The sequence below is a fragment of the Electrona antarctica genome, assembly GCF_951216825.1.
Source record: "Electrona antarctica genome assembly, chromosome: 7".
NCBI lineage: Eukaryota > Metazoa > Chordata > Actinopteri > Myctophiformes > Myctophidae > Electrona > Electrona antarctica.
The window spans coordinates 15,713,588-15,735,133 of record NC_136812.1 but is presented as its reverse complement, the minus strand read 5'-3'; the positions used below and the strand labels follow the sequence as shown (position 1 = coordinate 15,735,133).

The 21,546-nt window shown below is 46.0% G+C and overlaps 2 protein-coding genes across 2 annotated transcripts in view; one reads left to right on the top strand and one right to left on the bottom strand.

The window, feature by feature from the left end:
• The window catches only part of dnah7 (dynein, axonemal, heavy chain 7), a 55,479-nt gene that overhangs the window by 11,038 nt on the left and 22,895 nt on the right, over positions 1-21,546 (bottom strand). The window contains exons 32-54 of the mRNA XM_079506725.1: positions 17,786-17,935; positions 17,070-17,252; positions 16,454-16,630; positions 16,009-16,140; positions 15,619-15,840; positions 15,046-15,243; positions 13,795-13,950; positions 13,233-13,401; positions 12,194-12,320; positions 10,304-10,523; positions 8,954-9,412; positions 8,422-8,589; positions 7,376-7,621; positions 6,780-7,009; positions 5,928-6,258; positions 5,309-5,655; positions 4,976-5,156; positions 3,989-4,174; positions 3,464-3,627; positions 2,822-2,976; positions 2,547-2,737; positions 1,691-1,824; positions 429-764 (exon numbers count right to left, since the gene is read on the bottom strand). Coding sequence (XP_079362851.1) covers positions 429-764; positions 1,691-1,824; positions 2,547-2,737; positions 2,822-2,976; positions 3,464-3,627; positions 3,989-4,174; positions 4,976-5,156; positions 5,309-5,655; positions 5,928-6,258; positions 6,780-7,009; positions 7,376-7,621; positions 8,422-8,589; positions 8,954-9,412; positions 10,304-10,523; positions 12,194-12,320; positions 13,233-13,401; positions 13,795-13,950; positions 15,046-15,243; positions 15,619-15,840; positions 16,009-16,140; positions 16,454-16,630; positions 17,070-17,252; positions 17,786-17,935 — 4,862 coding nt within the window. The remainder of the gene's footprint in view (positions 1-428; positions 765-1,690; positions 1,825-2,546; positions 2,738-2,821; positions 2,977-3,463; positions 3,628-3,988; positions 4,175-4,975; positions 5,157-5,308; positions 5,656-5,927; positions 6,259-6,779; positions 7,010-7,375; positions 7,622-8,421; positions 8,590-8,953; positions 9,413-10,303; positions 10,524-12,193; positions 12,321-13,232; positions 13,402-13,794; positions 13,951-15,045; positions 15,244-15,618; positions 15,841-16,008; positions 16,141-16,453; positions 16,631-17,069; positions 17,253-17,785; positions 17,936-21,546) is intronic.
• On the top strand, positions 19,190-21,433 carry LOC306927253 (bromodomain-containing protein 1-like; the record flags this gene model as incomplete). The annotated part of the gene is made up of 1 exon (XM_079506963.1): positions 19,190-21,433. One exon carries the CDS (start codon positions 19,190-19,192, stop codon positions 21,431-21,433), a length of 2,244 nt encoding a protein of 747 aa, XP_079363089.1.

The following is a 21,546-nucleotide window of genomic DNA, read 5'->3' as shown; positions in this document are numbered from 1 at the left end:
TCAACTCAAGCCTGATTTATTGGCAAAGACAGTACTTTGTCATATGATGGTGTCCCACGGCGAAAATAGCAAATCTACAAACTCAACATGGGTTGCAATTACACCAGCGAACGACAAAGAATAATCAGGTTTCAGGAAGAAAAAAAATTAGTCGACTAAATATCATAACGCCTTGATGGGCGTAGTAAATAATTTGATTTTACACGATCTACAAGCTCACAACGCGTCGCAGCACAATGCGTTGTGAGCTTGTAGATCTATTTTCAGAGTGCAACCAAACATAAAATGACTTGTCTTTTAGTTCTACTGCATCATTTATTGACGAAATTGTCAATACGTTTATTCTTTAGTTTAGTCATCTGTATTTTTAGTCATCATAGCTTATTTTTTATTTAGTTTTTACACTGTTCTCCACCGTGCTTGCTCACCTCTCCGCCAGCATAGCACTCTTCTCAGAGTTGTCAATGGAGAGGACAAAGAGGTTGATGAACCAGGCCAGCGAGTACTGGTACATGGGCTCGATGCTGGCCAGGTCGGCGATGGAGAAGAAGAGGATGGAGGAGTGCACGGCGATGGGCGTGTAGCCCATGCGGGTCTGGTCGATCTTCACCTCGGTGGCCTCGGCGATGGCCTGCTTCTCTGAGATCTCGTTGGCCAGCACCTTGGAGGACGACAGCACCTGGATGGCTGTCTCGTCCTCCAGGATGTTGCCCTCTGAGGAGGACAACACCTCCAGGATCTGGTCCTCGATCTCCTTCAGCTGTCTGCCGAGAGCAGGAAGAAAGGAAGCTTAGAGAGATATAGGATCATCATAACACATCAAATATTTTTGTTTTTGGACAATTCTACATGAATTAGTATTCTAAATTAGTGAAAATGTCCTTCTTGATTGTTATAAATCAAGTGGGACAAATACATCTGGTTCAATATACAATTTCAATGCAAGACGCTGTAGCAATGCGTCGCACTGTGATAACCAATTTACTCTTAAAGACAACTTTTTTTTCAACCAAGATTCATGTTTTAGATTGTTATTAGAGAAACTAAAAGGTGAGTATTAATTTACTTTCATTTGCTGCTTTCTTTCGTTTTAGGGATTTTAGCAGTTTTTGACAGGGGGGCGGGGGCATTCGAGCATGGGTCTAATTATGTATCTTTTTACAAAATTTTATGGCGATTTATTTTTTTATTATTTACTATAGTCCTACTAGACCCCAAGAAATTACATCTGGCCACAAAAGATCATGGGATCTATTGAATGTGATGAACTGACATATTGAGCCTATACACACAGTATAAGTCTTCCCCCAGTAGGCTACCTTCACATTCAGTAGATCCTGTGATCTTCTGTGGCCAGATGTAATTTCCTGGCGTTTATTAGGACTATAGTAAACCATAAAAAAAGAAATCACCATCAAATTGTGTAAAGAAATACATATTTAGCCCCATGCTCGAATGCCCCCGCCCCCTGTCAAAAACAGCTAAAATCCCTAAAATGAAAGAAAGCAGCAAATTAAAGAAAATGTACACTCATCTTTTACTTTATCTAATAATAACCTAAAACATGAACCTTGGTTGAAAAAAACTAAAGTTGTCCTTTAAGCAAACACACTGCTGTGACTGCCCTACACCTTCTGGCTCTCACTGCTTGGTGTGCTGTGTGATAAACACAGCAGATGAAGTGTGCTACCTCTTGTTTTGGGCTCCCTGCAGGATGAGTGCCTGCTTCTCCTCCTCCAGGTCGGGTCTCTCCCGCGCCACAACGATGCCCAGCAGCTGGTCCTGCATGCCCTCCGGGGTGATCATGAAGTTTAGCAGGGTCACCTGCAACACAGTGGTGGATAAAGTACTCAAATGTTTTACTTAAGTAAAAGCAACATAGAAATACTCCGCTACAAGTACAAGTCCGGAATTCAAAATGTAACCTGACTAAAAGTACAAAACTATTGGCATCAAATTTGTACCAAAAGTACAAGTACTCATTATGCAGAATGTCACGTTTCAAGGTTTCAAATGTTAAAACAAAAAGTATATTGAAAATGGCAGATCTACAAGCTCACAATGCGGCGATGCATTGTGAGCTTTTAGATCGGCTATTTTCAAATGGCCGAAATGTATATAGGGTCGAAGTGGTTAATGTACCTTTTTTTATAATCACTAATATAGTAACTTAAATATAGTAACCAATGCTGTCAAATAAATGTAGTGGAGTAAAAGTACAATATTTGGATCCGAGATGTAGTGGAGTAAAATATAGAAAATTGGAAATACTCAAGTAAAGTACAAATACTTCAAAATGTACGTAAGTACAGTATAAGTAAATGTACTTAGTTACTTTCCACCACTGGTCACCTACAGTACAACACAGGACCAAGGTCAGAGCACATCACGCATGATACACATGAAATAAAGACATATCTGAAATGCCTACTCTACATACGGTCGCATCCCTTCTGCATGCCATCTCTCAGATATTGAAAACCTTGAAACAATCTTGACATTTCTGACCGTAGCGAGCTACTGGTAGGATAACAGATGGCACCCACTTTGACAGAAGTCTCAGGCAGGTAGTGGGGGTTGCGTATCTTGGTGGTGATGTAGAAACGAAAGTCGGGGGCGTACTCGATGGTGGAGTCTCCCAGGCGAATGCAAAGGGCACCGCTCTGCTTGAAGGTCTGTTTGAGCAGTATGGGCTCCAGGATGGGGTCCAGCTCTTCCCCAATGTTCTCCAGGAGCACTGCAAGACAAAGCTCATCAGAGTCTATTTCATTAGCTTTTTCACACACACACAAATTGCACACACATACAGTACTGTACGCACCTGGTGTGCCAAACTGGATGCAGTTCTCCAGGGTGCGTACAAAGTCAGGATCGCTCAGCTTGATGACGTGTAGACCGTTGGCCTTTTCCATGTTCTTCACCCACTTGTTGGCCTGGCCCTGGGGATCAATCATCAAGGGCCACCGCCTGGCATTACTGTGTGTGTGACACGCACGCACACGCACACACACACACACACACACACACACACACACACACACACACACACACACACACACACACACACACACACACACGCACACGCACACGCACACGCACACGCACACGCACAAATCAAATGTCTTTTAACTGAAAGTGCCAGATGCAAAAGCATAGTAGTGGTCAAAAATAATGGCAGTCAATGTGTCAAAGCACTTGACCTACTGATAGACACAAGGAAAACACAAGCAAACAGGAAAAGTTGAATAATGCCATGGGAAATGTTGTAGAGTTAATAGCAACTCTGCTGCTGCTGATGTAATCCAGCACTGTCAGCTGAAACAATTTGTTAAGCCCCCTCAAACACACACACCTATAATGATGTGCCTAAAATAGCCATGCCAGGGTTAATTATATAGTTAATAGTAATAGTGTCCCATAGTAAGGAAGGCTCGATGTCGATGCACATCTTGGTGACACTCACGAGATGATGATGCCATTGTCTATGGAGAAGCTGTCCGACGGCAGGCCAGCGATGGTCCAGGCACGGATCTTTACTGGCTCTCCCAGAGTGCTCATTAGAGACATACTGGAAGAGCAGGGAATCTGTTTGCTCTGACATAGCTCTATCCACTCCTCCAACTGACACTGGAGAGGAGAGTACACGCACGCACGCACACACACACGCACACACAGTGAAATTAAATAGTACAGTTCATATGGTTCAGGTATTTATATTGTTCTCCATATATGATCTAATAAAAAAACAGGGTTCATCGTCATCCCCGTTGTCATATACAGAGAGGGGCCCGACACTGCTCACTCCATAACCAACAATTCCAAAAACACACACACACACACACACACACACACACACACACACACACACACACACACACACACACACACACACACACACACACACACACACACACACACACACACACACACACACACACACACACACACACACACACACACACACACACACACACACACACACACACACCTGTCTGTAGCTGGGGGTGAAGGCCCCCAGGTAGGCCACCACAGCTGCAGAGATCAGGATGTCCCCGGTCAGGTTGTCGTATAGCTCTCCCAGGTTGAAGGCCGCCTCGCTCCAGCGTGTCTTCTCTCCGCCCAAGCCTCCGAGCAGCTGTTCAGCTCGCTCCAGCTTCTTAGAGCACAGGTCCACCTGGACGGGACCAACGGCAGAGCCAAAGGAAAGTCAGCCAGACGAGCCTCGAGGTTCTACCAGATGATGAGATGATATAAGATGGAGATACTGTGTGGACTAGTGTGTATGTCTTGTGTTGTTGAAGGCCTGGTTGCTGGTCTGGTCGCTGACACTGACAGTGTTGCCCTTTATCATCTGGTTAGTAAAATTGCCCAGCTTGGGGCATATAAATAAACTTGACCTCAACCTTGTTACTTAAAATTATACCACAGGTCGTTTCGAGGAAGCAATCTGATTGGTTGAAACGGCATTCTAGCCGTGGGTTAAACCAGCACCATTCACCACCTAATCAAAACAAAGAATTCAGCTGCTCTGTTTTCCCAGAGCGCTAGCAAACTCGGTGGCTAGGCTAGCTAGTTTCTTGGGACATTTGTGGTCGTAGTGACTACATCTGTCATTCAGCTATTTTCTTAGTTTTAAGGGTAACTGTTGTATAATTGCAATATTACACTCGAGGGTGTGGGTTAACGTGATTATTGCCACTTCAGTGATGCTTGCGGAACTCGACTTCGTCTCGTTCCTTACCGCATCACTGTCGTGGCAATAATCACGTTAACCCACACCCTCTCGTGTAATATTGCTTAAGTCAAGTCACCCATGCTAATTACAACAATGTGGGTTGCTTTTGTCCTTCAATGGTACGGATAAGGCTTCTATTCTGATAATCAGTAAAATGTAAAACTTTTGTTTTAAACACGCACACATACAGGCACACACGCACGCATGCATGCACACACACACACACACACACGCACACACCTGACTCTCCAAGTCGGCCTTCTTGTTTTTGTTAGACTCCAGGGTCAGTTGAAGCTTAGTCAGTTTGTCCTGGACCTCTTTTAGGGCTGCCTGTTTTTTGTGCAGGCTATCCATGGCCACCTGCAGCTTCCCCTCTGCCTGCGCCAGCTTCTCTTTCTTAGGAGCCACCACCTTGGCCACTCTGAAGCACACATGGAGGAGCATTTACTTCACCTCCATGGACCTGCACACTGAATGATGGTCCAATATGGACCTGCAGACTGAATGATTGGGTATAATGTTGTTGTTGTTATTATTATTATTATTATTAGGAGTCAAAACAATGGAGCTTACCTGTCATAGGATTCCATGGCAAGAACCCACTTACAAAGGCCTTCTGCAGCATTGGACGCAGATCGAATCTTCTCCGGTTCAAAGTCTGGGTTGGTGACATACTTGTTGCGGATGATAGCGATTAAGTTCGATGGGATGTTGTCCTTGTCATACACACGGAGACTATGGAGGAACCTAATGTCTCCCAGGAGCTTCTTGGCTGGGCCCCAGAAGTCCTCCACCTTTCTGCCAGAGCCCGAGGGGTCAGGTATGCGGTCAGGCTTGAGGCCCTTGAGGATGCAAATGGCCTCCATCACTAGCTTAACAGCTGGGGGTGGGCTTTTCATGGACTTGACCACAGTGATGTCCTTGGAAGGTGACACAGGGTTGGGTGTTAATTTGTAAGGCATGCATTATAACAACTTATAAAACGGGCAACTTATGAAATATAAGCAATCTAACTGAAACAGTGTTATCAAGTAATGAAGTAATGAAAATGTCAATTTAAATTAATGAATATGTTATTATTGATAATGCTTACAGCTAGCCGTGTAAAGCAGAAATGCCAAAGAACAAGTAAAAACATTCAGGTCAGGCGCAAGACAAGTTTAACCATTAAAAACGATACACTGCTCTATACCTGTGTGGTGAGAGTGTCCAGTGCGGCCATGGCCGACTCCAGGATGGGCATGGCTATGGCCAGGTCGGCGTCACACTCATCCTTGATGGACTTGGCCGCCGTGGCCTGCTCGTTGGCCACGGCCTCGTCCACCTTCACCACCTTCTCCGTGTCGGCCACCTCCGCCGACTCGCGCTGGATGACGGCCATCACCTCGTCCACCTCCCTGCTGGCCTGGCGCAGCTGAGGCTGCAGGGCCTCCAGCTCCACCTGCATGCTGGCCACCTGGCCCGCGGCCGACTGCAGCTTCTGGAGGCCTATCTCGTAGCGCCGCTTCAGATCCATCACCTCCCTGTGGTGAGGAGGGAGGGCCGGAGGTGGAGGTTAACGAACACGAACACACACACACACACACACACACACACACGAACACACACACACACACACACACACACACACACACACACACACACACACACACACACACACACACACACACACACACACACACACACACACACACACACACACACACACACACACACACACACACAGGTCGACAAGCTGAAAACGCGTCGCTTCACGCCACGTTTCGAGCTTGTGGGTGTGCAACTTTTGTTTGACGCTGTGGCATGATCAAGTAGGGCATTCATTCATGAAAATAAAACACATAAAGTTTGAATACGGAGATAAGAGGTTTCTTTCTGCCCAACAGTAACGATATGCTAAAGGTACGGTGTTAAACTGTATACATTGCACAAAGCAACACTGTTGAACTATCTAGAGTAGACAGACCAGAAAGCCCAGACCCAAACTACAGCAATACCCCCGTGGGCAATTACTGAATATGACTTCCGCACAGGGAACTCTTACGTTCTTTTCCTCTGCAGCAGAGCCTTGAACGTGGAAATGAGCTCTAGGTAGGAGGTGGGCGTGACGTAGTTGTGTCGCTGCAGCTCAGTCATGAAGCGCTCGGACAGCTGGATGGTGGAGGTGTGGAAGCTCTTGCACATGGCGATGCAGCCGGCACGCAACTCCTCCTTCATCTCAATGTCCTGCAGGAATCGGGAGGCCACTGCCTGCAGGGCGTCCTCTGGCCAGCTCTGAGAAGACAAGTGCAAAGCATGACAACACTGGAGGGGACACACTGTACCACACACTATACTAAATGGTAAATGGGGCATCTAGGTGGCGCCTTTATCCAAAGCGCTTTACAATTTGCATTATATTCACCCAATCACACATCACACGTTCCGATGGCATGCAGCGTACATAAACCATACAAGACATCAGGAACAGTTGTTAGGGATTGAGCGTCTTGCTCAAAAACAATTCGACACTAACCCAGGGGGAGCCAGGGACTCCTCACAAGGTTTTACTATCCTTGTGTGGAATTTTGTTACTTACACAAGGAGAGTAAAACATGATTGCCCCGCTCCCCCCTCCCACACACACACACCAACACACACCTGGAACCAGTCAATAGTGCAGCAGTTGATGAGGGCGGGGAACTGTCTAAGGCGGCTCCTGAAGGCGTCTCCGATGGGACTCATGGCCAGCACCACGTGCAGCTGGGCGCGACAGCGCTCCACGAACATGTTGAACAGGGCCAGTGGGCTGCCGTCCGTCTGCTTGTCACGCTCCCGCTGGCGGTCCAGGACTCGCATGCGCTCACAGATCTCCTGCTTCTCATCTGCTGCAAACAGGTTGGGCACCTGGCGGCATGGGGGACAACATTGCTGTCGGGAGCTAACCACCTAACTCTATTTTTTTTATTTTTTTTTATTGAACACCCTTTTTGTCTGTGTTAACTCCATTGGACCCTCAAACTGCCTGCTAAAGCAGCTAACTCCACAACCTCTCCCGGCTCTCATGCAAGTAATAAGACAATATATAAAGTCACAATACCAACTTTGATGAGGCAGTATTGCATGGTTTTAAAAATATACGGTTTTCATTTCCTAAAAAATATATGTTTTTCATTTCCTGAAAAGTTTACATTTTGGAGTTTTCCACTGTATACTTTCGAACAGTATGGAACACTTTGAACTCTTGGAATACAAATTCGTCAATTTTTTCTTTCTGTATCATTCCCTATCCTTTCTTTCCATCCACTAATCTAACAGTCCCTCCATCCATCCATCCATCCATCCATCCATCCATCCACCCATCTATCCACCCACCCACCCACCCACCCATCCATCCACCCATCCACCCACCCACCCATCCATCCATCCATCCACCCACCCACCCATCCATCCATCCACCCACCCACCCACCCATCCACCCACCCACCCACCCACCCATCCATCCCTCCACCCACCCACCCATCCATCCCTCCACCCACCCACCCACCCATCCATCCATCCATCCATCCATCCATCCATCCACCCACCCACCCACCCATCTATCCAAATCATTACATGACTTATCCATCGATTGTTCCATTTCCATATTCTTCCGTCCCATCATCCATCCATTGTGTTCAATCTCTGCTCCATCCCTCCCCGCTCACCTCGCCAGTGTTGAGCAGGTTGCTGACATCCTCCAGGAAGGACTCCATCTTGATCTGCGTGTCGGTGAACAGGAAGACGCCGTGCGCGTCGCCCTGCGTCGACTTCTTCAGGATGAACCTCAGGTCGTCGCGCCACTCGGCCGTGCCGTAGCTCTTGGAGATCTCCACCTGGAATCGTGTCCATTTTAGCAGAAAATTTGGATTTTATTTTAGTACTTAATACCATAACATTTTAGTCGACTAAATCTACAGTTGATTTAGTCGACTAAAATGTATTTTGGCCGGCCGTGATGGCATACCTGATTTATACTCAGCTGCAGGCCAAAAATAGCAGATCTATTCATAGTAGATTTTCGGAGAGTGCACACAAGCAAGCATAAAATGACGTGTCTTAGTTCTACTGGATCTCTTCTCCACTAGTCCCTCCCTAACATTTTACTTGTTTTTATTTCGTTTTTGTCAGTGAAAAAAGGTAGCCGCCGGACATTTTTCGCCATAGTTTTAGTCAACGAAATGCGCATTGCACACCGACCTGGAACAGCTCAGACTCGGCCATGTGCGCGGCCAGCCGGGTGAGCGACTGGCGGCCGCTGCCGCCCATGCCCACCAGGAGGGCGTGGCCCCGCGGCTGCTTGAGGACGCGGGAGATGCGGCAGACGTGCTCGATGGCGAAACGGAACAGCACCAGGTTCATGGGGGCCTTGCTGACGTTGTTGAACTCCTCCAGGTGCGACTCCGCCACCTGCCGCAGCCGGTTCAGGTCGGACACCTCGCGGTAGTTGCGGTCCTCCCCCTTGGGGTCGTGGAAGTCGCAGAACATGAGGCTGCGGAGGTCGTCCTCGGTGACCTGGCCGACCCAGTCCGGGTTCAGGTGCTGGAAGAGCCAGTGGAAGTCCTCCTTCAGGTGGTCCCGGCACGCCACCTGCAGGTGGCTCACCAGCCAGGCCCGGTCCGAGTCATGCACCAGGCGGTCGTAGTACACCCTCTGGACCTGTGGTGGTACAGTACCAGTGGACGTGGTCCATAGAGAAAGATATTAGTTTTCCTATGCCCAGCTTTGAGGGTTTGTGTAACCACAGACATTGAAGACAAAAGTGTGTAAACACAAACATTGAAGACAAAAGTTTGAGGACGCATATTGTGATTGGCCGGCATGATTGGGTGGGAGATGTGCCATTGGTTGAGAATGAGATGATGTGCGATGATGAGACGTATGATGATAAGAGCATCCCTCGCTTCACAGTGATCAGGAGTGATCTTTTCATCACAGCGAGTCGTGGGTTCTATTACGAACCCGATGACCTTTTTGTCTTTCTCCTCGATTCCTGTCACTATACTGTACATTGTAACTATCCAAATAAAGGCAGAAAAGCCCAAAACAATATATTAAAAAGGCACTTTGATTAAAGGTATATTCAGTGATTTCACTTAATTCAAATATCACTTATTTTTTTGTTTTGTTGTGATAATCCTCCCTACTATAGAGTGTGCTGACCATATAAGGAGTTCCTCCCTGTCCCCAGTGAGCCCCTGAAGTAAAAAAACCCCTAGTTTCGGTTTGGGCTTTGGGTGGCAAAGCTTTCATCCAATCAGGATGAGAGGGGCCTTCCTCCAATCATGATCGAGTGGGGCGGGCCTTGATGCATGTGCTGTTGGTCTGTTGTACTTCCCCCACTGTAGAGCGTGCATGTGCACATCTTGTTACCAGGGCGGACCAGGGTATTTCCAAATCACCCAAATCACTGAATGCTCCTTTAACATAATCCTTAAACTTATTTCCCCATCACAATGTCTACTGTATATGCATTGCAACCATGATGCATTATACGCTTTCATGTTTGAAGAACTAATTGAAATCCGTTTGTTGATCTTAAAACATTACCTCATGCACCCACAGCCGTTTGATGGCAGAGGGCTCGTCAGCCGTCTGGGGCCGCGATAGGCAGACGCCTTGGATGACGCGGGAGAAGTCCCGCAGATTGAAGAGGTAGTGGGACTTAGCGGGAGTGGGCAGCAGGTTCTTTGTGGCCTCTTGGTACACTGACATGGTGCCGCTGACGATCTGAGAGGTCAGGTCAGCAAACGTCTCGGGGAAGTCAAACCTGTAATTGAAACGGTCAGTGAGTTACTGCAGTGGTTCTCAACCTGTGGGTCGGGACTCCCAGGGGGGTCCCAACAAGATTTGGGGGGATCCCCAGATGTCAGTGAAGTGACAATTTAAGTACTTTTAAGACCTTTTTAATACCTAAAAAAGTAATCAAACTATACGATAAAAACGGTTCAAAATTTGGCCACATTGTCAAATAATATACGATAATAAAGAGGCAAATATTGTAAAATATTTAAAAAATATTTATCTGTAGAACCGAGTCAAACAAAATGCCTCAAATCCTACATTCCAAGTGCATGTCAGGGTGCATGGGGAGTCCCCAGTTCAGATGATTCTTTTGGGGATTCAGGTCTGAAAAGCTTAAAAACCACTGAGTTGCTGGACTGCTTGATTAATTTACATTTTACAATTTGACAATAGAAATAATAGAAAACATGCCACTCGCTTGACTCTATTCTCACCCAAATTAACAGACAATGAGTAATGTTCCTAAATTGATACTAACAATTAACAACAATTAACAATTAACTATTAGTGTAACTTACTTGATTATCTTAATATTTTATCAAAAGGAGATATAAAGTGTGTATAAAGGTCTGAGCTACAAGTGTGTGTAGAGTTGGTGTTATATATGTTTTATTATATTTTTATAATAATTGCTAAGATCTAACATTAAAGATCTCCTTGAACCTTGATCTGAGTTCCCCCTCCCCACACCCGTTTTCCCCTCATACTGTAGGCTACTTGTTTTTCCCTTTTTTACTTTCTTTATATGATTTCCTGATTAATTGAAAATGGTGGACACTGTAAACAAGTGTGAGTGCTTAATCATGGTGTATCCAGAGTACCAGTTTTTGTATTGACTTGTGCTTTTGTACCTATTCTGCATAATGTGATTTTCTTCTCTTTTTTTTCAATCAATCAATCAATGACTACAGTTCATTGACCGTTACCAAAAAACAGTGGCAGACAAACATCTCTGTTCCAGATGCGGTTGGGATCAGGTTATGATGGTGGCCGGTGGGTGAAGAAGGTGAGTGAAATAAAAAACTGGCATCGTGCCACATACTGCAGTTCAAACAGCCCTGTTGAAGAGAGCCCTCATGGGTCTTTTATGCAAATAAAACACCCATGGGCCACAGTGGCATGTGATGTTCCATAACAATGTTATGCTCTGTAATTGGCTCACTATAGTACCAACTAGGGACTCATTACGATCCTATTAAAAGAGAGATTGAAGCAAGTGCAGAACATGTTGATGTCTGTTGTGCTGTAAAACATGGCCTTGCATTTCATATGCCTTCTGTTGTGAGAATGTTTTATGTTACAATTTAGGCATTTAGCAGATGCTCTTATTCCAGAGTGACTTACGTTCACTTTTGACAAATAATTGAGCATTTAGAAGGGCTAAAATGACAGTGTCTTTATAACATGAGCATTGTGCTACCGACAGTGTTTGAGCTTTGTTTTTCACCCATAGTGCTCTATGGCCCTTTGAATATAAAATTAACAAAAGCTGCTTTTGTCCACCAACTTTTGTTTTACAATACTATATAATTTAGTTACCACGTGATACAGTATATGTCAGTGTATTCTTATGCACATTTTAGAATTCATTTGACAAAAGCTACTACTATCCAGTGCATTTTTAATCATATGTACCGTGTATGGAGATGCCAGTCAAGGATCCTGGAGAAGATGGTGTACATGGTTTTCTCATCAAAATCATTAATGGTAACCGCGTTGAAGTGGCGCAGGAAGCGAGGCGTTATGGGGTTTCTCCCCCCGCCTACAAAAGGAAGAAGCACAATGAAACATAATGTTGCTGTCGGGCGGAAACATTGTATGTTCAAAATATATATTTTTGAAAACCATTTTTTTTAAATAGTGAAAATAGCCCATTTACAAGCTCTACAATCTATTGAGCTTGTGCGATGCGTGAATGCGGTCTAGCCAACACCAACTCAGGACTCCTGAATCGTTGCCCTCCACACTCTAATAATCTAATATCAGGCTCTTGAGCTCTCCAGTGTTGTTAGCTGTTTCGCTGCAGTGCTTCTACGTAGGTTCGCTCCCATAGTGCGAGTTTGGTTGCCTCTAGATCTGGGTGCCTGATACAGTGCATTGCCAGGCTCATTCTTCTCTCTCTGACTGATGATGTCTGTCCATGTCACACCTAGTGCCATTCGTTGCATTCTTGTGGAGACAGCATCCATGAAATGATTGAAATGAAATGATTACTATATTTACCCAGGGTATCTGGGCTAAGCTCAAGAACTTGTTTCCAGCCAGGCCCTGCTCATAGAACAGTTCATCGTAGTGGTTCAATGCCTTGTTCAAGGGCACTTCAGCGGTGGTAATTTTAACGTGTCGGACCGCTGATTCGAACTGGCGACCTTCCGGTATCAAGACCGCTCCGCAATCCGTTCGGCCACCGCTGCCATCCATTTGAGGGTCCATGTCTCAGCCACATACAGCAGTGACTCAACTGTATCTACGAACAGCCGCCTCTTGAGGGCTTGTAGATCTGCTATTTTCACTATTATTTTTTTTCAAAACTTGGGTGATGAAGCAGGGCATTAATATACGAAAAGACAAAAAGTTGAAAAATGGACATACAGGGTTTCTGCCCGACAGCGACGATAACGAACATTTGTGGATGTGATCATGTAAACATTCACAAGGCTCCGCCTCGACTCACCTGTTGGCCCCATGGCACAGACTATCTGGACGTCCGCCAGGTGGATCATGGAGCAGTCCTTCATGTCGTACCAGTTTCGGTGGTCCAGCCACTGCCGCAGCAACTCCACGGGAGGCTGGGCGCCGTACGTCTCCCTGGCCGGCATGTTCACATCATCCACAAACACCACCTGGCAAAACGAATAAATACACCAATAAAATATACAGCCTAAAGCCTTGCTGAAACTAGCAGATCTACAAGCTGAAATATTGTTGGCAACTATTCATAAAGCTGTTTTTTTTACTTTAGCACTCTATGGCACTCTTACACAAACGTATTTGACTGGGTTTGAAGGTAGACTATGAATGCCATAGAGGCAATACAAATAATAGAAGTAGTAGCAAAGAAAAATACATGAAGGTAAGTTTACTTTTCTTTACTAATAATAATATAAGGTAAAATGATGAGTAGATGAGTAGTAGATCCACAGTGAATCTACTACTCTACTTTTTTACAGATGTTTTAGAAGTGCAATAGACGTGATAAAACTTAATAACAAGAATTGAACAACATAAACTCAGACCATTTTCTTCCCCAGTGGCGGTCCAAACACTCCCTTGCGCCTCTTATCCAGCTTGGACATAATGATGCTCTGCGTCTGGCCAGCCGTGGTCTGGGCTGAGAAGTTGATCAGCAGCGGGCTGTAGACGCTCTTCTGCATTCGTCTCAACAGGAAGTCCTAAACAAGAGATATCAAATGGCGGAATTAACCCATTGAGAACTGAGGCCATCTAAACCAGTAGCACTTTCAAGATTTTTCAAAATCGCCTGCAGCGTGGCACAGGGTTAAACAGACGGGCAGTGCTCATTGTAAAGACCTATAATAGTACCAAAACAAATAAAGTACAACATGTATACTATGTACTAGTCTGTATGTATACACTGTATGTACATACATGCATTAGAAACGTTTGTTTGAGTTTACACATACAGTACACTGTATACAATTGACACAATAAATATTGTGTTTTTTGTGTTATTTTTAGTCTATGAAAGCGACTGAAGCAAGGAACATGACAATTTAAATCGATTTAATAAAAAACATCCAAACAGCAGAGGGATCGCGCAATCGAGTTAAACTTGTGTAAAATGTTTCCTGTCATTTGCTTGCTAGTTGCTACACAGTATTGAAAAAAGGGTTTAGTACAGTTGGCTTATCTACCTCGGGATTGAAAAGAGGGTAAGTAATTTGCTATAGTAATGAAAACAAACAGTATTGTAAAAGGGGTTTGTCTGGAACATAATTTTGTGTTTAAAGAATCGTGAAAATCATATTGTGAACCTAATATCGTGATTCCAATCGTATCGTGAGTTGAGTGAATCGTTACATGCCTACAGTGCAGGCAGCTATACTTTCTACTGTTGGTAATTTAAGTACTTTTGATACGAATGCTTTTAAACTATTACTCAAGTAATTTCCACAAGTATTTCCACATTGCAGTATTGATACTTTTACTTAGTAAAAAAATCACCCTCGTGTGAAGTGAGGGGCACTCTTATCATCATACATCACATTCCTTGCTCAGCCAATCAAATCATCACAAATGTAATTCCGGCCTATCACTTTTGACGTCTTCACTTTTCTGCCCTCACTTTTATCTTCAATATGTACTTTGTTCAGCCAATTAAATCATCGCTATGTGGTTATCGGCCAATGTTTGTGTTCACACACACCCGGAAAGCTGGGCATAGGAGGGGCTAGCTAGCTCCCCTAAAAATGTGAGTACTTTTTACACCAGGTGTTGAGGGCATACATGGCGGACAAACCACATACTATGATGTAGACGCTCTTGCCAGTGCCGGTCGGACCAATGAAGATAGTGGGCTTCTGGTGGGTGATGAGCAGCTCCATGAGGGCTGTGTAGCGCACGGTGTTCTCAGTAGGCACAATGATCTCATTGAACTGGATGTCCTTAGGGATAGGGAGCGCTGCCTTCAACTCGTCAGTCCAGAGCTCCCACCTGCCTGGGCCCTAATGAACACGGAAGAGGAAAAAGAAGAAGAATGTATTGCATGGAACAGAGTGAGGACCATAGAGTTATAAAGGGATAGAGGGAGAACCGGAGCGACGGTTTTCTGAAAACTGGGTAGAAACCATTCCTTTTTGTTATCACTTTAAAATGTTAAAATAGTGAAAAAGGAGATCTACAAGCGCACAGCTTGTACTTTTGTGCAACACTCTTGTATGATGAAGAAAGGCTTTAATGTTGGAAAAACATACAATTTTGAAACTTGAGATACAAGGTTTTTGCCGGGACAGTGACGATAGTAACAACTACAATGACACAGATGCTTTCCAGGATTGAAAGGTATAACAACATATAGGTGTTCCAGGTTTAAATGCCACCTCCTTGATGAAGCGATACTGGTACACTGTTCCATCAGTGGGCAGGGGCACAGTCAGCCGTTTGGGTGGAGGCTCTACGGTGGCCAGGATGCCGTGACGGGCCCTGGTCTCTTTGCTCAGGGGGCCGTCCAGAACCTCTCGGACCACTCCGTCGAACTTGACCCGACCAGCCTCGTCACAGCTGGCGCCCACCGACCACACGAGGCAGAACACAAATATGCCCTGCAGGGAAGGGAAGAGCTCATCTTTTAGTGTTCCTAGGCTGCTTAAATAGGAAAAAACTAATTTCAGTGATCTCTGGAAAGTAAAGAAGACTGGCTGTGGCAAATAATAATTGATAAGAACAATGCTGTAGCCAGGAGCAAGCATTGCACCAGACCCTCCTCTCACCTCCAACCAGGAGCAAACATCCGTCTCATCCATACTGCTCATCTTGGCCTCATCACAGAACTCATCCATCATGCAGTCCATCAGATTCATCAGGGAGTTGACCAGGTTTGTGTCCGAGGTCGGGGACAACTCCTGAAACAAATCACAAAAGGATTCAGCCCCCTTTAAATTGCAATGGTCTCTAAATAAAACCTAAACCTTAATGTCAATTCTATTAACAGAAACACAAATTTAACACCCAATGGCTGAGAGAACTGAACCAAACCCGAAATTATAATCCATGTTGCAAACATTACATAAATACCGGTAGATAAATGAATAAATAAAGTGATGGAATGTACGTAGCTTTTCACTGAATACTGAACATCAATAGTTCACACTTGCACATGGACATGTTTAAACAGTCCACTTGTTGACAGAGGTTCAATTCCCTCTAGTACTGTACCTTGGTGTTTTTCCTGATGAGCTGTAGACAGGCAGGCAGAATGCGGTCAAACAGGCCAGTGAGGAGTTCTTTGTGCATGGCACTGATTGCGGCGGGCAGCGTGTTGAGCCAGGACAGCATCAGAGGACGCCAGCCCAGCATGTGAGGCTCCATGTAGACCATGCCACAGCGAGACACCTAGAACACAAACATATGATATATGTACTGGTGTAGTGTATGTGTGCCTATGGAGGGATGTAAATGAACCTCTGCTGTTAGCTAAGTGCTTTGTAAAGTAAACGGATAAGTGTGATAAAGTTAAAAGTGATTTATTGTGTGTTCACACACAAAGATTTCAGCTTTTAGGCAAACAGAGACAGCCAAAGGAATGGTGTAAAACTGGTGCAGAAAACAAATACAACCATAGGCAATTCTGTACATACACACTCATACAGTAAGTATGCAGATGCGCACGTGCGCACACAACCACCCACGCACACACACGCGCACGCACTCACACACTCACACACTCACACACTCACACACACACACACACACACACACACACACACACACACACACACACACACACACACACACACACACACACACACACAATCTGTGTGAGACTTCTTACCGTAGCGGGTGAGGCCACCTCCAGGTCCATGGGCTCAAAGATGAGGCTCATTTGCGAGGACATCTGGATGATCTCGCCGCTCGTCAGACAAAGTTTCTTGTTGTCATCGAGCACCGTGTTCATGTTTTCGATCCACACTGCGTCCACCGGTCCATCAAAGATGAGCCATTTCCTGTCTGGGCTCTATAAGGAGACAGGGATGTAAGCGGACACAAGATCAGCGATATAGGCAGGTGCAATAAAGGCTGTTCCCTGTTTAAAAACACTCAATAATATTTTAAAATCAGTTCTAAAAGACACAGGTAGCCAGTGCAGTGAGGCCAGCACAGTACGTGTGAAACAGTGCACTACTGAGAAAGAGCATGTGTGCTCCGTTAACTGTACTAACATAATTAAGCTCACATTATTCATGCTTTAGTTTGTAGTACAAACTAAAACATGAAAATGTGTAATTAGACTGTTTACATTACTAAAATAGTTGGAACAAATGTCCCTGTGGGGACATTAACATATATCTTATCATGGTGGTGCACGTGCACTCACCAACTGCATGTATTTTAACATTTTGAAGGACCCCAAAATCAATCAAAAACAATGCTTCAGGGCTTCACGGAAAATGGTAAAGGTGCAAAATATGACATTTGGCTCAGTCCTACTGGTCCATTTGCACCATTGACCCCACCAAGGACCAATCACCAACCAACCACGTACACTACCTGTGAGACAGCGAAGGCTCTGTAGCTGACTGCCAGGATGCCGTCAGACCACTCATGAGAGACAGGGTCAAACTGGCCGTACAGCTGGCCCATGGTGACAGACTTGGGGTTGATGACTGTAATCTGGACCTGGTTCTCATTCATCAGACCCTAGTTGGACACATGGCACACACACACACACACACACACACACACACACACACACACACACACACACACACACACACACACACACACACACACACACACACACACACACACACACACACACACACACACACACACACACACACACACACACACACACACACACACACACACACACACACACACACACACACACACACACACACACACACACACACACACACACACACACGGATGTGCTATTTATTTTTTATGTTTTTTTTGTGGCTTTCGCCTTTATTTTTTATTTATTTTTTATGGAGGGACAGACAGTAGGCTGACAGGAAATGGGGAGAGAGATGGGGGGGGGGGGGGTGACATGCAGTAAAGGCCGTCGGGATCGGGAGTCAAACCCGCGGCACACTGCCAGACTGGATTACCAGCCAAGGTGCCTGGACCACTGAGCCATGGCCCAGGCCTGGATGTGCTATTTTCGGCAAATGTTCCCCATCACACAAAGATTTGGCAGACCCCCTGTAGTTACTCTGGGGGGTCCCCCACCCCCTGTTGAAGACCCATGCCATAGAGAAAGCATGCCCTAGGTATGCAATACCCATGGTACCTGTTGTACCCGTTTTCAGAGTACTTTGTGCAGTAACCATTACCATAGGACGTGGAGGCCAGTCTTTCATGTCAGTACAATATCATCATATTGATGACATCAGAGATCTCCATGTATGGGCATAAAACAGACACTTATTATTTTACTTCTGACTGTCTGCCTGTGTCAATCCCTTTTATGCCCAAGTATGGAGATTTGTGTATCTGTCTGTCTGTGTCCCTTTTATGCCTAAATTAGATCATGGTCATATTACCCATATTACTGACATCATCAGTCGGACGTTCAGACAGAATTCCATGCTTCAGAGATCTCCATATAAGGAGACCCATTGCATGGTGGTTCTGGACAACTGCTGAGCACATCACTCCGTCAGGCCCTCTGCGGCACGCAGAGCAAGTTAAAAGTCCATTAAACGGATGGTTCTGGAGATATGCAGAAGACACACCGACAGTCAGACTGACAGATACTTACGCACCCACGCAGTCACACACGCACGCACACATTTATAGATGGATTATAAATGATGTCACTTGCGCAGTGTGATCGCACTGAATGTGGACTTGCGGCTGCTGCTGCTTTACAGGCTACATCACCATCATGCTTAGTTGCAGGCACTCCTGTTTGAAGTTGATTTCAATAACATATAGTCTATCACAATGAAGAAAAAGGGTCAACATAATCACGTGGCAATGCCAAAGCGGGCCTCCTCGCCCATCAAGCCCTCGCCCAAACAGGAGAGACTTACTTATACCCAGGAACAGCGTATGGTGGAGATGGAGGTCGATGGCCGGGTGCACCGGTTCAGCATTGACGACAAGCTGGACGTCATCAACGACAATGACCCGACGGCACAGGAGATCATGGAGTCCACCAGCAAGAATGAGAACAATGGGAAGGCACAGCAGGTTCTGGTTCGCTCTGTGCGCTTCCAAAACAACCAGCAGAAGAAGAACGCGGCACTGACAGCCACACAAGGCGTCACTGGCCACCATCAAGAAAGTGGGAGCACACTGTTGGAACCCAAGTTCCGCATAGTAGAGTACAATCTGCCAGCAGTGCCTCAGAGGCAGGCGGCGTACTACAAGTACACAGAGAAGACGGCGGAGGAGCTAAACAAGGAGATCGAATACGACATGGACGAGGAGGACTGCGCTTGGCTGGAGCTGATCAATGAGAAGAGGAAGAGCGAGGGCATCAGCCAGGTATCCTACAACCTCTTTGAATTCCTCATGGACCGATTCGAGAAGGAGTCCTACTTTGCCATACAGGTCCAATGCGACCCGCAGTCACTAGTGGATGAGGACGCTGTATGCTGCATCTGCATGGAAGGAGATGGTGCTGACAGTGACCTGATCCTCTTCTGTGATTCATGCAACATTGCTGTGCACCAACAGTGCTACGGTGTGCCCTACATCCCAGAGGGTCAGTGGCTGTGCCACCATTGCCTCCAGTACCCATTCCGACCTTCCAGGTGTGTTTTCTGCCCTAACAGTGGAGGCGCCCTGAAGAAGACGGACGATGATCGTTGGGGACATGTGGCGTGCGCCCTGTGGGTGCCTGAGGTGGGATTCTCTGACACAGTCTTCATCGAGCCCATCAACGGCATCAGCAGCATCCCGCCTGCCCGCTGGAAGCTCACCTGTTACCTCTGTAAGGAGAAAGGGGTAGGGGCCTGCATCCAGTGCTACAAAGTCAAATGTTACACTGCCTTTCATGTCAGCTGTGCTCAAAAGGCTGGCCTCTACATGAAGATGGAGCCAGTGAAAGAAGTGACAGAATTGGGCTCCACAACATTCACCGTACAAAAGGCTGCTTACTGCTGTGCCCATACACCTGATGGTTGTGACAAGAGACCCCTCAACATCTATGAGGAGGCTCACTCCAAACACACGGCTCACCACAAACGAGGGGAGAAAAGAGGCAGTGATGGGTTTAAAGGATGGCAGAAAAAGAGGTGTAAACAGGAAGAACCAGAGCCAAAGCTGGAGGTGCCTGCCAGCTCTGGACCCAGCATAACAGCCTCAAGTTTGGATACAATTCTCAGCCAGGTGGCTGTCCAGAGGAAGAGGCCTTTAGTGGAGCGTGTCCTGAGCTATTGGGTGCTAAAGAGGCAGTCAAGAAACAACGTGCCACTAATCAGAAGGCTCCAGGCCACCAAACCCCAGCCTCAGAAAACAAAGCAACCGCAGGAATGCAAGTTGGACAGTGTTCCAGCAGTGAAGGAGCAACTGAAGGAATGGCATCATCTCCGTCATAACTTAGACCGTGCTCGCCTGCTGCTAGAGCTCATCAGGAAGAGGGAGAAGCTAAAAAGAGAACAGCTGAAGCTCCAGCAATCAATATTAGAGGTCCAGCTCAATCCATTCAACATTCTGCTCAGGGCAGTTCTAAATGAACTGCAAGACAAGGACATCTACAGAAGTTTCTCTCAGCTCGTCAGAATCAAAGAGGTTCCTGACTATTTGGAACACATGGACTTTTCCACCATGAGGAAGTGCATTGATGAGCATGGCTACAAGACCCTGGAGGAATTTGAAGCTGATTTCAATATCATAATTTTCAACTGCATGAAGTACAACGCCAAGGACACGTTCTTCTACAAGGATGCTGTGCGAATGCAGGAACACGGTGAGGCCATCCTTAGGAAGGCACGATGGGAAGCTGAGTGCATTGGCTTTGACTTTCCCAGTGGGTTACACCTCCCCAAGCCCCCCAAGCTGGAAGCATTCTCCTGGGACGATGAGGACAAGCTACTGAACTTGCAGGTCTCTGACAATGACCTTGATGTCATGCCAACCTCCATTCTTGCGAACACCTCTGACACCCGCAATAGACAGACCAATATCTGCTTCCGCAAGTCCAAGAGTGTCAGCCAACAGCATCCACTTAAGATGGTTTAAACATTTCCAGGCTCTCCAAATGTGTTTGCCAAGACCTCCCTCTCAGTTGTGGTTCCAAAACTTGAGACCCTCCTTCTTCCACGGAAGAGAACCCGAAACACCAGTGGAGATGC